The sequence below is a fragment of the Sciurus carolinensis genome, chromosome 8 (genome assembly GCF_902686445.1).
Source record: "Sciurus carolinensis chromosome 8, mSciCar1.2, whole genome shotgun sequence".
Lineage (NCBI taxonomy): Eukaryota > Metazoa > Chordata > Mammalia > Rodentia > Sciuridae > Sciurus > Sciurus carolinensis.
The window spans coordinates 137,136,010-137,149,981 of record NC_062220.1 but is presented as its reverse complement, the minus strand read 5'-3'; the positions used below and the strand labels follow the sequence as shown (position 1 = coordinate 137,149,981).

Below are 13,972 nucleotides of genomic sequence, written 5' to 3'. Positions count from 1 at the left end.
CGGAAACTGTAACGTCGCAGCGCCGCATCGGTACTACTGCCTGTCCTGTGAATATGTCAACATGATCAGAGGGCGGGCGGGAGCCACTGGGGAGTGCGCGCACAGAGTCGCCTCTAGGTGGCTTATCGAGAGATCGCCGCAGCCCCTGAGCTCGCTCGCTCTCGCTCAGCCCACGTCTGAAATGCCTCAGTCATCCAGCCCGGGATCGAGGGAGGAGGCAGGGCCAGGGAGGAAGGGGAGGGAGAGAGGGAGGGCGCAAGCCGGCCGGCCTGCCGAGCCAGGCGGAGAGCGCGCCTGGGCGCCGGGCAGGGGCGCTCGCCTCTCGCGCGCTCGCCTCGCCTCGCCTCTCCGCCAGCCGCTGCCGGTTCTCTCTCCAGCTCTCCCTGTTCCTCCGACTCCGGGCGAGCGGAGCGGGCAGCTGAACCTCCCGCGAGCTGGCGTTCGGCCTCTGGGTGCGACAAAAGCCGGCGGCAGCCGAGAGGTGCGCGCAGAGACTCCAGGCTGCGGCGCTCTTCAGCCCCACGTGGAGCGGAGCTCCGCCTGGCCGCCGCTAAGTAAGGGTCCCCGAGCTAGTGCATCTTGGTGCGGGTCTCCCCTACATCTGGGCTCGCGGGAACGGGAGCACATGGATGCGGCCAGATCTCAGCACCTGAGTGCGTGGGCCCCTCTCCACACTGCCCCACCCGCGGCCATGTGCGGGGACCCAGTTCCCCTCGGTGCCTCTGTACTGTAACACGCGCCGCAAAACACGTACACGCAAACATGTACACAGCCTGCGCCCCCGGCCTGTCTGCGCTCACTCTGAGCGGTGGTCTCTGGATTTTAGAAAAATGCATTGACCAACCCTTTTAAATTTCGGCTTCCATTTAGATGCGGGCTCCCGGTTATTCTGTCTGGATGTGTGTGTTGGGGGGCGGGGAGGCGTAGAGGGGAGAATGGAGACTCTGGATAAAGTGAGTGCTGCGACCAACTAGGGTCTGGGCCTGTCCCTTTCAAGACGCTGCCTTCACCTCGGGGGTTAGCTCCTGGTGGAGCCGCTGGTTGGGGGAGGGGCGCCAGCCTCCTATCATCTCCAGGCATCGCACTTATCTCTCGGTGTCTCAGTTCTTTCTCCACCCCAGGACTTATCTCGCCAGAAGTCGGGGGCGAATTTGTAAAACAAACCGTGAAACGCCCCCACCCCAGAGGCGAGGGGACTGGTTCCAGTTCAGGTAGGGTGGGGGCCTCATTGAGGGCGACAGGGAGGGAGGCCAGCAGACCTTACTGATCTGGCCTGTCCCCGCATTGGTTACCGCATCGTGACTCCTGTCCGGGTCAGAGCATTCATTCTCCCAAACCCAGAGTTCTCCCTTCGGGGTGTGGGGTGGGCAACCAGGCCGCCCCTGATTAGATGAATGGAAATCTTGACGATGCTCTTCGACTCCTACTGAGATAAGTGCCTCCCCGTGTAGACAGGGAACGGAGAAAGGGCTGATTTCCGGGCCTACGGGTTAAGGCGTGCTGTCTGTGTAGACCTGCAAAGTCCTCTCCTACATTTTGCTTTGTCCACCCCTTTCCCCAACACCCCAGCTTCCGGGTCCCAAGTGGCAGCTACTGGCGGATAAAAATGCTGTGCCATTGTGGGCCAACCGCCTGGAGATAGGGGAGGAACTTTTGAGGAGACAAGCTTTTACAGCCTCGCATTTTTGACGCACATGGTTAAGAGCGCTTGGCGCCAGCGTTGAGAATTCCCTGAAGTCACCAGAGAGAATAGAGGCGTTCTGTGAACTTGGTCTGGCTCGCCATCTCGCCCCAGTCTATCCCTTTTGGTCTGTTCTATCTGTCTCTCTGCCGGCGGTTAAGAAGAGAGAAAAAAGGGCAAGCAAAGAAAGAAGGCGGCCCAGAGAGGTGGCTCTGAACGCCCTCTGGAATCCTGGAGGGTGCAAGAGGCCAGGCCTTCCCCCTCCTTACACCCACCGCCGAGGTCACTGCAGGGTTTCGGGATTCTCTGGAGGCAAAAGCCACCCCCTCCCCCATAGTGCTCTCCGCCCGGGCCTGGGGCCGCTGGCCGCGCTATCAAGAGCGGCCCCAAATCCCGGAGATCTGGTTTTGTCTGCACTCGCCGGCCAATCTCTGCCCTGTCGCGTCGAGTGGAAGGAGTCGGGCAGCAGCCTCGGTGTGGCCGACCCCTCCTCACTCACCCGGTGCCCCGAGGGCCCACGCACCGGGCAGGGAGACGTGGGTACGGATGCCCAGCACCTGGCCTCCCGTCTGCTTTGAACACGGGAGGGCAGCTTGCGGGTTTTACTTGTAAACATCTCGACCTGCTTTGGGCTCCGCGGTGGACCTGGAGCGATTTCTGACCCTCACCCTGCCCCCCGCTCCCCGGTGGCCTGTTTTTGTCTGGAGCTCTCATTTAACCCTGGGGTCACCCCAGTTCGCCACTGCTGATCCCCGCCCCCACCCCAGCGCGCAAGCCAGGCGGGGTGAGAGGAAAGTTTGCGGGGTTCTGAATTGAAAATGTCGACATCTTGCTAATGGTCTGCAAACTTCCGCCAATTATGACTGACCTCCCAGACTCGGCCCCAGGGGCTCGTATTAGGCAGGGAGGCCGCTGTAATTCTGGGATCAAAAGCGCGAAGGTGCGAACTCCTCTTTGTCTCTGCGTGCCCGCCGCGCCCCCCTCCTGGTGGGTGATAAACCCACTCTGGCGCCGGCCGTGCGCTGGGTGATTAATTTGCGAACAAACAAAAGCGGCCTGGTGGCCACTGCATTCGGGTTAAACATTGGCTAGCGCGTTGCGAAGCCTTGTGCCAGGCCTGGCCTCCGGGAGGACCCACAGGCCCGCGCGTCCCCAGCCCTGGCTGCAGAATCCAGCCGCTGGCTGTGCGCGGTCTTTTATTTTATTTTATTTTTTTCCCTTCCTGCTTTAGACCCTGGATCTTCTCTCCCTCCGCCTCATGGTTCATGAAAGGCACATGGGAAATGTTGAAGGAGCCGGTTCCTCACCAGAGCCCAAGAAGAGGGTGTCTTAAGAGCTGGAGAAGGGAGAAAGAGACCCAAAATCTGGCTCAAAAAAGGACCCACCTACGAATCTTCTTGGTGTCCCCCAAATACTCCTCCACCTTTGGGGGAAAAAAAAGTTTTTGCTTAATTGTAGGCCTGGAATTTTAGAACAATAAGTTTTTAAAACTCCTTCTGTATCTGTCATGCCTGCAGAGTTGCAAGCAAAAGAGTCGTGTGTGCACATAGGCGAGGGCTCGGGATGGGGACTGGAAGTTCCTATGGGGAGGGGAAGGGGAACCAAACCGAACCAACTGTGCCCAGGTCAGGGGTGCCAGCAAAGGAGTAGCCCTGCCCTTGCGATGCCCGGATTCCTCTGCTAGGTCCCACGTTTGGCCCATGGTATGGCCCACCTCTGACTATAATGGAACTATAATGGGGACACATGAATCCTTTTGTGATAGTGTTTATCTGAGGTTTACAAAAAAAGAAAAAAAGACCAGAGGTGGGGGCCTGCATGGCGGGTGGGCGGGGTCGTTTACTTTGGCGAGTGTGTCCTAAGTACTCTCTCCAGCTTGTGTGAGGTCTGGCGAGGGACGGTGACACTCCTGCCTATTCCCTCTTAAACCTTTCACCCCGCTTGGCGGTGGGAGCTCTTTGCAGTCCAAGGTGTCGCCCGTCGGGAGTTCTGCAGATAGAAGGGCCTTGGTGTCGCTCTTGGGGTCTGAGGCCTAATTAAGAAGTTTCCTAATGGGTGAGGGGGGATGGTGCATATGTAAACGTGTACTGGGGGGGAACCTTCTGGTAGCCTGGCAACACGGAAGTGGCTCCATTTGTGCCCCATACCCAGGTGCGTTTGCTCCTCCCATCCTTTTGATAGTGACAAGCTTTGAAACTGACTAGGTGCCATCCTCTTTCAGGTTCCATTCCCAAATGGGGATGTGATATTCTTATCCTGGATCCCAGTGAAAACTCCCTCCAGAGCACCTAGTTCACAGTCCAGGGTTCCTCCTCTCTGTGCTGCTAGTACCCCCAGGCCACTGCCCTCCACCCCAAGCCTTAGCACCCCTAGGCTATCCCAACTCTACCTTGCAGTTCTGAACCCAACTTGGGGTGGGGGGATTCCTGGGCAGACCTGGAAGACTTCCTTTTCATCCTGGAGTCTTGGAATCACTCCCCCTCACCTCCTGCTCCCCGAAGTTTGCTCTGAGAGCTTCCTTCCTCAAGGTCTGGCGTTTGGTTCCTTTGAGAAAGGATCAACTTCCCCACCTTTCCTGGGTTCAGCCTAAGCACAAGCCTCCTGGCTGGACCAGACAGGGCAGAATCTCTCACCTTTTGCTTATGTTACTCTCTTTCTCTCTCCCTCTTTTTCTTTGGTCTTCTTTTTTTTTTTTTTTTTTTTGCGGTGCTGGGGTTTGAACCCAGGGTCTTGTGCTTGCGAGGCAAGCACTCTACCAACTGAGCTATCTCCCCAGCCCTTCTTTGGTCTTCTTTGAATGTAGGTATGGGCTCGTCCTTACTCTTTTCTTTTACTTTCCTTTTTCTTCCCATCTTTGCATCTAACTTTTGCTTGGTTTCTATTTCTCCTTGTCTGTCTCCATCTCCCAGCCTTAATCGCCCCCTCTCCTAACTTCTCTATTCTTTCTTCCTCTCTACTTTTCTCTGCCTGTCTTGGTTCTTTCTGACTTTACTCCTGTCTTTCTAACTCAGTGTCCCCCCTTCTCTCTCTCTCTCTCTCTCATCTTTTCCAGTAACTGGAACAGACTGGAAATACTCTTCCTGGGGCCCAAGCAAACATCGTCCCCTCACTTCCTTGGCTAAGAAACACAGTGTGTCTTAAGAGATAGAAAGTGGTTTGGTTCATCCGTCTCTGGGTTGGAAGCTGCACCGTCTCCTCTTGGCTTCTCCAAAGTCACCTCTTCCTGGAGTTGGCCCCGTCCCCGCTCCCTCTGCATCTTGCCTGCTCCAGCTGCTTCCCAGGTCTGGAGCCCAGGGTGAGGCGCTGCATTCCAAGCTTCTGCCTTCCTCCAGCAGGACAGAGCTTTCCTGTAACACATATTTCTCTGTCCTCTGACATCCTTCTAAATTATTGATCAGGGCGATTCAGTGCAAGAGTCTGAAGTGTGTGAGAGAGAGGATTGTCAAAGTTGTCTCGCTCGGGGAAGCAGTATTTTTAGTACAGAGACTCACTTTGGCGCCAGTTGGTTTATGCTGTTTCTAGAGCATCAATCGTTATACCCTTCATCCGTGCTCTCTCACCTCCTGTAAATAAGTATGTTTTTGGTAGAGGTGAAGTGAAAAGAGAACACCCTCTGTGTTAGTCTCATTAGCACCTACCTGTCACCAGAGATCACCGCCCTGCAAAATGGCAAATTTGTCCACGGTGACTTAGACGAGTTAGAAGGGAAGTGGAGAAGGTAGGAATGAAGGTGTGTGTTAGGGAGGGCACTTTTACACATCTGTGAAGGGTTTTTCCTCTCTCCCAGGAAAAGTAACTAATTGTGGTTTCCTAATTTCAAACCAATCTATCTTCAATGCTGTCTTCAGTGTGTGCTTTATCCAATTATAACAAAAAAGAAGAAAGAAAGAAAATGAAAATACTTAGTCTAGCAGAAATGAATGCACAAGGAAGGGGCTGGAAATTTTCCCTTTCCTTTTTTTTCTGACCCAGCATCAGCAAGATGCTGGCTAGAGCTGACTTCTGCCCCAGGCCCTTTGACCATCCCACATCTTGCTTTCTTCACCATCTTCTCAGATTTTCAGCTAAGACAGATAAGGATGTAAGTGGCCCAGCAGTGATTGGTGCCAGGATTTTATCTGATGGGTTTGGGGGCTGGGGACAAAGTATTTTGAGAGGGTAAAAGGAAAACAAAAAAATGACAACACCCTCCCAGCCTTACAGAGAGAGGGTGACGCTTGGACAGGCGAACATACTTCTGCGGTTTGCTGTCGTTAGATTCTTTCCATTGTTATTGGTGTTATTGATGCCAGGGTTGTAGGGACATTGGGGTCTCACTCCCACGGGCAGAGGGGACAGGGAGGTCTGTCAGGAAGAGGGCATGGCAAATTCAATGACCGCTACTGTCAGGAAGGTTGACAGGTCAAAGAAAGATGTCTCTTCCAAATCTGCTGAACTAACTGTCCCCTTCTAGCCTCAGACACGTTTTCTCAATTTGAGCACAATATCCATTACTATTTCCCGTACTGAGTTTCAGTTAAACAGGGCGAGAGCCCAAGGTTTGCTGGTGTGGAGGCTTCTTCATCTGTTTCCAAGCAGGACACAGAAGTTGTACTTGTGTTTTCCCTCTCAGTTCTTTCTGCTTTCTTCTAGAGCTTCACCTCTGCTCTTGCACACGGCTCACCTGCGTCCCTTCGTGGACTGTTTGCAGCTAGGTTAAAGGAAAGAGGAGAGGTGATAGCCCAGGCAGAGATGTAGCTCACCTTGAGTGCCACAGCTTCAGAGAGGGCTTTGCCTATTCTGAGTGGCACAGGAATTGGGGAGGTGCTCCTATGAAGGGTTCCAGATTTCCCTGTCTCATTAAACACTGATAAAAATCCTTCCCCCCCCTTAAAAAAATCTAAACTTTCATGCAATTATCTTCTTGCATTCCTGGGACCCAGGATGGTGGTCCTGTTTCTCTGATGTGTGGCAGATGGGGTGTCGGGGTGGAAAACCTGCTGCAGAGACTAGGATATGGGTCTTGGATTCAGGATCTGGAGTCCAGGCCAGGCCTGCCACCGATCAGCTGTCCTAGAGCCAGGAGAACTCTGGCCATAGCTGCTTCTCATAAACTTGGAACTAAGCCTTAGCCCTTCCACTCCCTCAGCCGCCTGTGATCACAGATCCATACACCCAGGTAACAAGCCGACGTGCAGCTGCACCTTTGTGCCAGTGTTAGTTACCTAACCACATGAACAGCCTCCTCCCCATGTCACCAAAAGGAGCTGGAGGCCTCAACAACGTGACTTTATTTCCAGTTGTGGTTTGTCCCTCCCAACCCAACCATCCCTGCCTCCCAATAAGACATAATAAATTCTGCATGTTTTAAGTGTCCTAAGCCCGGTGGGAGATCTAGAGTGTAGCCAGTGGTCACTGGAGAGTTGGTTCTCTCCTCAAGTCCCAGGCTGAGGTGAAGGTAGTGACCTGAGAGATCCCGGAAGCCCTTGAAGTTCTCTTCCTTGGGGTTGGGTACAATGCGGCTGGAGAAGTTTCTTTTCTTTCCTTTTAAAAAAATGTCGTTTGTCTTTTAGAGAAAGGAAAGAAAAGGAGGCAGATAACATAGGAGACAAGCGAGGGTGCTTCTGCTGCTGGTCCCCAAGTCTCCACTCATTTCCTCCCCAAGTCAAAACCCTCCGGCAGGCGGAGAGGAGTCTCCAGGACCAGGACCCTACCCTCGCCTTCCCTCCATGGAGCCTTCCTCTTTTCCCCTGCGAATGGCAGAATCTGGGCACCAGGAAGGAGTTGGGAGTGAGGCACAGCCCGGGCGCCCGGTGAGATTCTTTCGGGGATGGTTGCCGCCCCGGGCTGGGGAGATCGCCTACCGTCCCCCCCTTACCCCGGTTCCAGATACAGACGTGGACGCGCCTCGGTGCGGATCCAGGCCTGGCCGAGCAAGGAACCCGAAAAGACGCTCCCCGCCGCGGACTGCGCTCCCGTGGCAGCACGCAAGGGGACAGGGCCCGGATCTTGACCACACTGACCCGCGGGGGAACAAGGGGGTCTGGGACCCACTGGCCTTCGCCGGCCCTGGGTCCCGACGAGGTCCCGACGCGCCTGGGAGCCGGCGAACGGCGGCAGGTAACCCGGCGCTGGTTACCTGCCTTCGCTCTCCAGCTACCGGGGCGGGGCGAGGCGGGATCCCCGGGCGCGATCGCGGGAAGCGCGGCCCAGTCCGCGAAGCGCACGTCTTCGCTTTTTGAGACCGAAACCCCAGATTGCAGGCATTCAAGGAGAAGCCGCTCACCGGCCCCTGACGTCCCGAGATGTGTTTTTCAGCACGAGTCCTATCGCCCCCTCCCTCTTCTTGCAAAGAACAAATCGGGGGTGGATGGGAAAGACCCGGGGTGGGGGCTGTACCAAAAATGAAAGAGAAATATAGAGGATGCCAGACTAGGTCTCTGACTCCCCAAAGTGTTGGGACAGCAATCGATCGCACGGAAAGGGCCTCCCGGGAGAAAAACAGGAGCTCCGGAGGACCAAGTGGCGGGGAGAGAACCCTGGAGACAGGCGCGGGGCGGGTGGAGGGAGCGTTCTTCTCTCCACCGCTGGGGTGTGTTTTTACGTTTTCTTAGCAGCCAGATCCATAAACAGGTCAGCCCTGCGCTGCAAGCCCAGGGAGCTTCAGTCGGTCTCCAGCTTCTAGAACAGACGCCGGTCTTTCCCACCACTCGGCCCTGCCAGCTAAGCGCGCAGGGGGGCGGGGAGGAGGGGACACGGCCTCCCACTTCTGACTTGCAGGGTTTGCTTTTGAAATGGCTCCTCATGTCTTCAGACGGTAAAATATGAGTTCCCCACATGTCAGAGTCTGGTCTTCTGGTACCTCTGAGCACGGTTTGGGGAGGGTGGGGGTGGCTGCTCTAATTACCGCTGAGCTGGGTGGGGGTGGGGCGGGGGGATTCTCTCTTTTCAGCCCAGCCCTACTGGGGTGCCGGGGCGCATTATTAAACCCAGACGCTCGGTCCAGGGGTTGGGGCCATGCGGAAAAGATTTACAATTAAGCCAACTGGGGCCCAAAACAGTCATCCAAAGTTTGCAGGTGTAAATAATGCCTAGGGTTTTTTTTTTTTTTTTTCCGTTCCAAGCGACTTCATCTCCCACCCCCACCCCACCCTTCCTACAACTATAGACCTTTTGAGAAAAGAGGAGAGGAAAAGGGATCGTGCGGCAGAGTTAGGATTTTCCTATTAGACAAGTTAAAATGTGACGTGGCATCCACTTTTATGTGCGTGTATCGATGCCGTGAGTAACCCGGATGGGCTTGTCCATTTCATTTCTCCATCTAGAATTGGAGAGTCAATGAGACGCCTTTTGACCCTAGGTTTGGGTTTTCTAGAGACACTCTAGTTGAATGGTGAAGTTTTTTTTAGCTGTGGAGATTGGGTAGAGAGGGGTAAGGAACCCAGGAACTCCCCTTTGATCGGGATATCTGAATATTGCCCCCAGACCAAATCTGGAGGAGAGGTGGGCCTGGCTTCCTGGGGAGAGTAGAGCTACAATTCGTTCTAAAGTGTCTCTTTAGATCTTCCTAATGTTTGGAGAGTTCGCTGAGCCGTGCATGGGTCCAACTTTAAGCTTTTATTCCATTGCATTATTTAAATGTAAGAGAATATGAATGTGTTTCTAAAATGTTCTTTGTGGGTACAAGTGTGTACATAGGGACATTCCAAGTAGCCCAGAATGTGAAATTAAATCTCAGATTAAAAAATGCGTTGCAGTCACACCCCACGGGCAGACTCCTATTTGATCAATACAGACAGAGTTAAATTTGCTTTGCAGCTCCGCAGCTACTCCTTTTCTCTCGAAGCAATAAAGTCAGTCTGTTACAAATTACCAGGGAATTGGAGAATATGCCCCCCCACTGTTGTTCGATGTTTTTAGTCTCCCACTAACCCGCTCAATAATATATGTAATATGTGTGTACACAGGCACTTTTCCAAAAAATTAGCGATAACATTCCGGGTGTATGAAGAGTGGCGTTTCTCCTTGCTTTGCATGTAGGCTCCGGTGCACGGCTCAGTTGCCACTCTGGAGACGCAGCACGAGGGGGACTGACACGCACCGGGGCCTCGGGGAGGAAGTTTTCTAGCCCGTGGTGCATGTAAGGGCAGGGCGTCACGGCGCCCGACTCCAGCCAGGATAAGGTCATAGGTGTAGAATTAGGAAGGCAGGACTTAACTTGTCCGCGGCGGAGGGAGATTGCAAGCGTCAGCCAGCCGGGATGGAACACCCGCCCCCCACCCCGAGCCGCCCCAGCGAAGTTTCCAGGCAGGGGTGACGCACTTTTCTTCCTCCACCCTTTAAACAGTCCTTTGCCAGGGCACATGATGTACTTAAATAAAGGGGAGGGGGCTTGATGACCCCCAATCAGTCTTCACCAGAGCGAGAAGCACACTAGGAAGTGCAGAGTTGGAGGTGCCCGGCTCGGGGGAGGGATGGAGGAAGGACCCATGGCCCCTTGGAAATCAACACGCTTCGCTCTTGCAAAGGCTCGCCTGGACTTCTGCGGAAGATGACCTTGCCGTCCGGCCGCTGGATGGCGCTCCGGCGAGGTGCGACTGGCTACAGTCCGCGCCCTCCAGTGCCTGAGCGAATCTCCCAGGGCCCATGGGGTGCGGGGAGGGGCCCCCGCTTTGAGCCTCCGCGACGGCAGTTCCAGATACATCCGGAGGTCAAAGTTTTTCTTGGAGGCTGGGACTGGAGAGGGTCACCCAGAGTCTTCCAAATCTGGAGGGGGGAACGAGGTGGGCTGGTGAGAACCGGGATGTGGGGAGAGTACCCTTGGGCAAAAGAGCTCCTCATGGCTAAGGCTCCACCTGCACTAGCTCCGCTCTACCCGGCAGAGTGTGTGTGTGTGTGTGTGTGTGTGTGTGTGTGTGTAGTGGTGAAGAACGCTGCTCGGAGATGCGAGAGCACAAAATTCTGAAACTCACTGCACTGTGCACCTTTGCTGGATCCCCACGGCTAGGGTGCAAATTGGAGTGGCTGTCCTGACCCAGGATCAGTCTGAATTGCACCTGGAATTGGGAACCACAGGGCTGGGCTGCACTCCACCTTCATGACTCCTCAGTGATAAAGCTCTAGGGCCCCTGGGGGAGTGGGCACTACCCATGGCCAGGTGTCAGGGAAGATTCTCCATCAAGGTGATTCCAAACACTGGTGTTTCTAGGGCGCTGTGGGCTCTGTCATGGGGAAAAATAAATTCATTCAACATGAATTGAGTGTGTGCTGCATACCACCACCAGGTTTTGCCTTTAGACTTTATGGGCCTGTCAAAAGTTACTTAAGCTGGGGGAAAAAAGGAAACAACCATAATCTAAAAAAGAAAGTCATGGAACTACATGGTCTGCTAGGAGAGTCTAATATTAGGACTTCAGGAGGGATGGGACTCATTTCTCCAAATGCTGACCACAGTACTTGGCTCAATATAGTTGTTAGCTAAGGGAATGAGAGTCAAGGAAGAAAGGAAGACAGAACACTGAGGACACTCTCCCTGTATTGGGAAAAACGTGACTGCTTTCAAAATGCATTTAAAGAAAACCAGTATCAAACTTATTAGCTGTTGCTCAAATGGATTCCGATCCACACAAGACAGGGAAAAGCAGACCTGGTCTAAACTGGTCGCAGAAAGTGATGTTTGGTCTAAGAGAGAGAAAAGTCCACTCCATCATTCCACAAATATTTACTAAGAAGATTGTGAGAGCCAAGTATCTTTGGGAGGGCTGGAGACTCAGTGAACAAAAGTTCCTTTCTGACTTGATGCTTGTTGTTCTGAGTTTTGTTTACTACAGCCAAAAAATACTATTCCCATTATGAAGATGGGTTAGAACGAGGTCCAGGAAGGGTAGCAAGGTAGGAAGGAGGCTGTTTCAAGGTCTCAGGGCAGAAAGGCCCATCTGAATTGGTCGCAGCTCTCACGGCTGTGTTGCAGAGGTTATGCTGGGTGGTTCCCGGTCCCCAGAGGAGACAGCATCTGAAAACTGTGATGGCCTCCTGAAGGGCACCAGGAATGAACAAGTGACCAGAGTCTATACCCCACCGTGGTTGTCCAAAGGATTGTCCTGGATCTGCCTGCCCCGCTTCTGAGTCCGAAGGATCTAACCTCTAGACTTTCCGGTCTAGTCTTCCACGGCCTACAGGTGGGCTGTACTTCGCTCTTCATTCACCAGAAACTGTGGGCTAAATAGCTAAGGAGTGTCACCCAAAGTCGCATCATTAAGAAATGATAGCAAAAGGATTTGCCCATCCCCCACAGGTTTATGCATCTGTACAGACCCCTCCTCCAGGAGGACCCCGATATTCACAATTTTCAGCAGTCTCTGGCACATGATTTGTGATCATCGCATGTTTCCAGGTTGAATAAACTAATTCTTGTTTAATTTCCTTTTAAATAGGACAGAACTAAAAAAAAAAAAATCAGCTATAGAATAAGGGAGAATGGGAAGAAAAACTCGTTTCTCCCACGCGCATGAAACCCGCTCCAATCACCCGCGGGTGCTCCTGGCGTGACTGGGTCACTTCCCACCAGCTTTGCAAAGACGCCTGCGATTTCCTTTCGTCTATATTTTGCCCTAGACTTCGTTCATTTGATCGATGAAGGAGACAAGCCAGCCCACCGTGAGGTCAATGCAATCGATGCGGACCTCGACGGTCGCTCAAAATCAGTTCTCTCCCGCGTCTGCGCGCTGAGCTCCGCCCATAGGTTCTGGAATTTCGGGTTTCTTGAAGTTGTTCCTGAACTGGAGGGAGGATGAGGGCGGGAAGAAGCTTCCGCCCCACCCAGGCGAGCCTCTGAGCACCTGGCCAGGAGAGCGTCCCCCAATTCCACGCAGAGTGTAGGGGCGAATTTATCACCCAGTCATCGGGTCTTCGAAGCTCCCTTGCAGAATTCGTTCTTGAACCTCTCGGCCTTGGGATCAGTCGCGCAGATGGCCCACTCGCCTTGGCTCCGGGTTCCCCACTAGAGAAATGGGTTTGTTATAAAATGCGGTCTGTTGGAGACGAAAATCTCCAAAGAAGAAACCCTAAGAGTTTCCCATACAACAGCTCATCGAGGACAATAATCCTAGGAGGCAAGCCCTTTCCCAGTGAAGGGCCATTTTGCAGGTGAGGAAGCCCAGACAGACAAGCACAGAGATACAAAGACTTGCGTGAGGTCACACTGCTGGTGTTTTGGGGAACTGGGATTCCCCCTGGGGCCCAACTCCTGGTCTGGCTTTTAGCGGGCAGTGAAATCACTTACACAGTAGGTCCGCAGCAGCGATCTGTTCTCTTGATCTCTTTGTCCTTTAGAGGAGGGGATTCCATTTAACCCTTTCCCAGGCAGATCTGGAAACCGCCTTCCTCCTCTGGTCCCTTCGGGAAGCAAAGGCAATTGGTGGGTGGGGGCGGGGGTTGCCATTCTCACACGACCTTCTTAAACTCTGGAAATCTAGATATGTCGAGACTTTTTAAAAATGGCACAAGGAAAAGATGGGAAAGTGTGTGTGTGTGTGTGTGTGTGTGTGTGTGTGTGTGTGTATAATCAATATGGCCCAGACTGCCCTTCACAAAGGGGCTCCAGGCGGGCGCCTCTGAGGCAAGCCTCCGCCCCACCGCCCGCGGCGAATTAATTGGGCCCTGAAAGAAGGGACGATGGAGCTTCCAGTTAATTAGTCAAGAAATGAATCAAGCCCCAGCGGCCTGGCAAGGGCTCCTGGGGCGCGGGTTTTGTGCAGGCCAAATTGGTCGGTGGGGCGCTCTCCTTGGGCGGGGTGGGGCGCGGCGGGAAACCCAGCGTGGACGCCTCGGTGCCCCTGCGCCCGCGCCCGGCGCGGTGCGCTCTCCCTGGCTGTTTTTGTCTGCCTCTCTCCTCGCTGCCTCCTTCCCTCTTCGATCTTGGCCCTCGCCTTCCCTCCCCTTTTCTGCTTCTCTCCTGCTCGCCGGACCTCGTCGGATTTTCTACCCGGCCGCCGCCGTCGCGGTCGTCGGTCCGGGTAAAGCCCCAGCCTCTGCCTGACAGCACGTGGGGGTTAGAGCCGCGCGGGGGCTGCCGGGAATCCCTGACTCGGGAAGGCAGGGTGGGAATGGACACCCGCTTAGGAGTCTGGCGTGTTCCTTAACAGGACGCTTCCTTCTGGTGTCGCCTTGGATCCCGGATGTTGATGGCAGTTTGAAAGAACCCTCTGAGATACGGCAAGACTTGGTGACCACTGTGTCCTCATGACAAGGATGTAGAATTAACGCAGTCCTGCAATACTTGAGTCATTATCGAGCGCCTGCGGTGTTCCCACC

General features: G+C 54.0%; 1 protein-coding gene and 1 long non-coding RNA gene across 2 annotated transcripts in view; both read left to right on the top strand.

Moving 5' to 3' along the window:
• The first annotated feature begins 181 nt into the window (after positions 1 to 181).
• Positions 182 to 13,972, top strand: part of LOC124991528 (uncharacterized) — a 40,215-nt gene continuing 26,424 nt past the window's right edge. Inside the window, exon 1 of the mRNA XM_047562193.1 lies at positions 182 to 554. Within this exon, the coding sequence (XP_047418149.1) occupies positions 182 to 554 (373 nt within the window). The remainder of the gene's footprint in view (positions 555 to 13,972) is intronic.
• Positions 4,492 to 8,475, top strand: LOC124990708 (uncharacterized). The gene is made up of 3 exons (XR_007109793.1): positions 4,492 to 7,118; positions 7,234 to 7,473; positions 7,550 to 8,475. It is a non-coding gene; the product is annotated as an uncharacterized LOC124990708 (long non-coding RNA).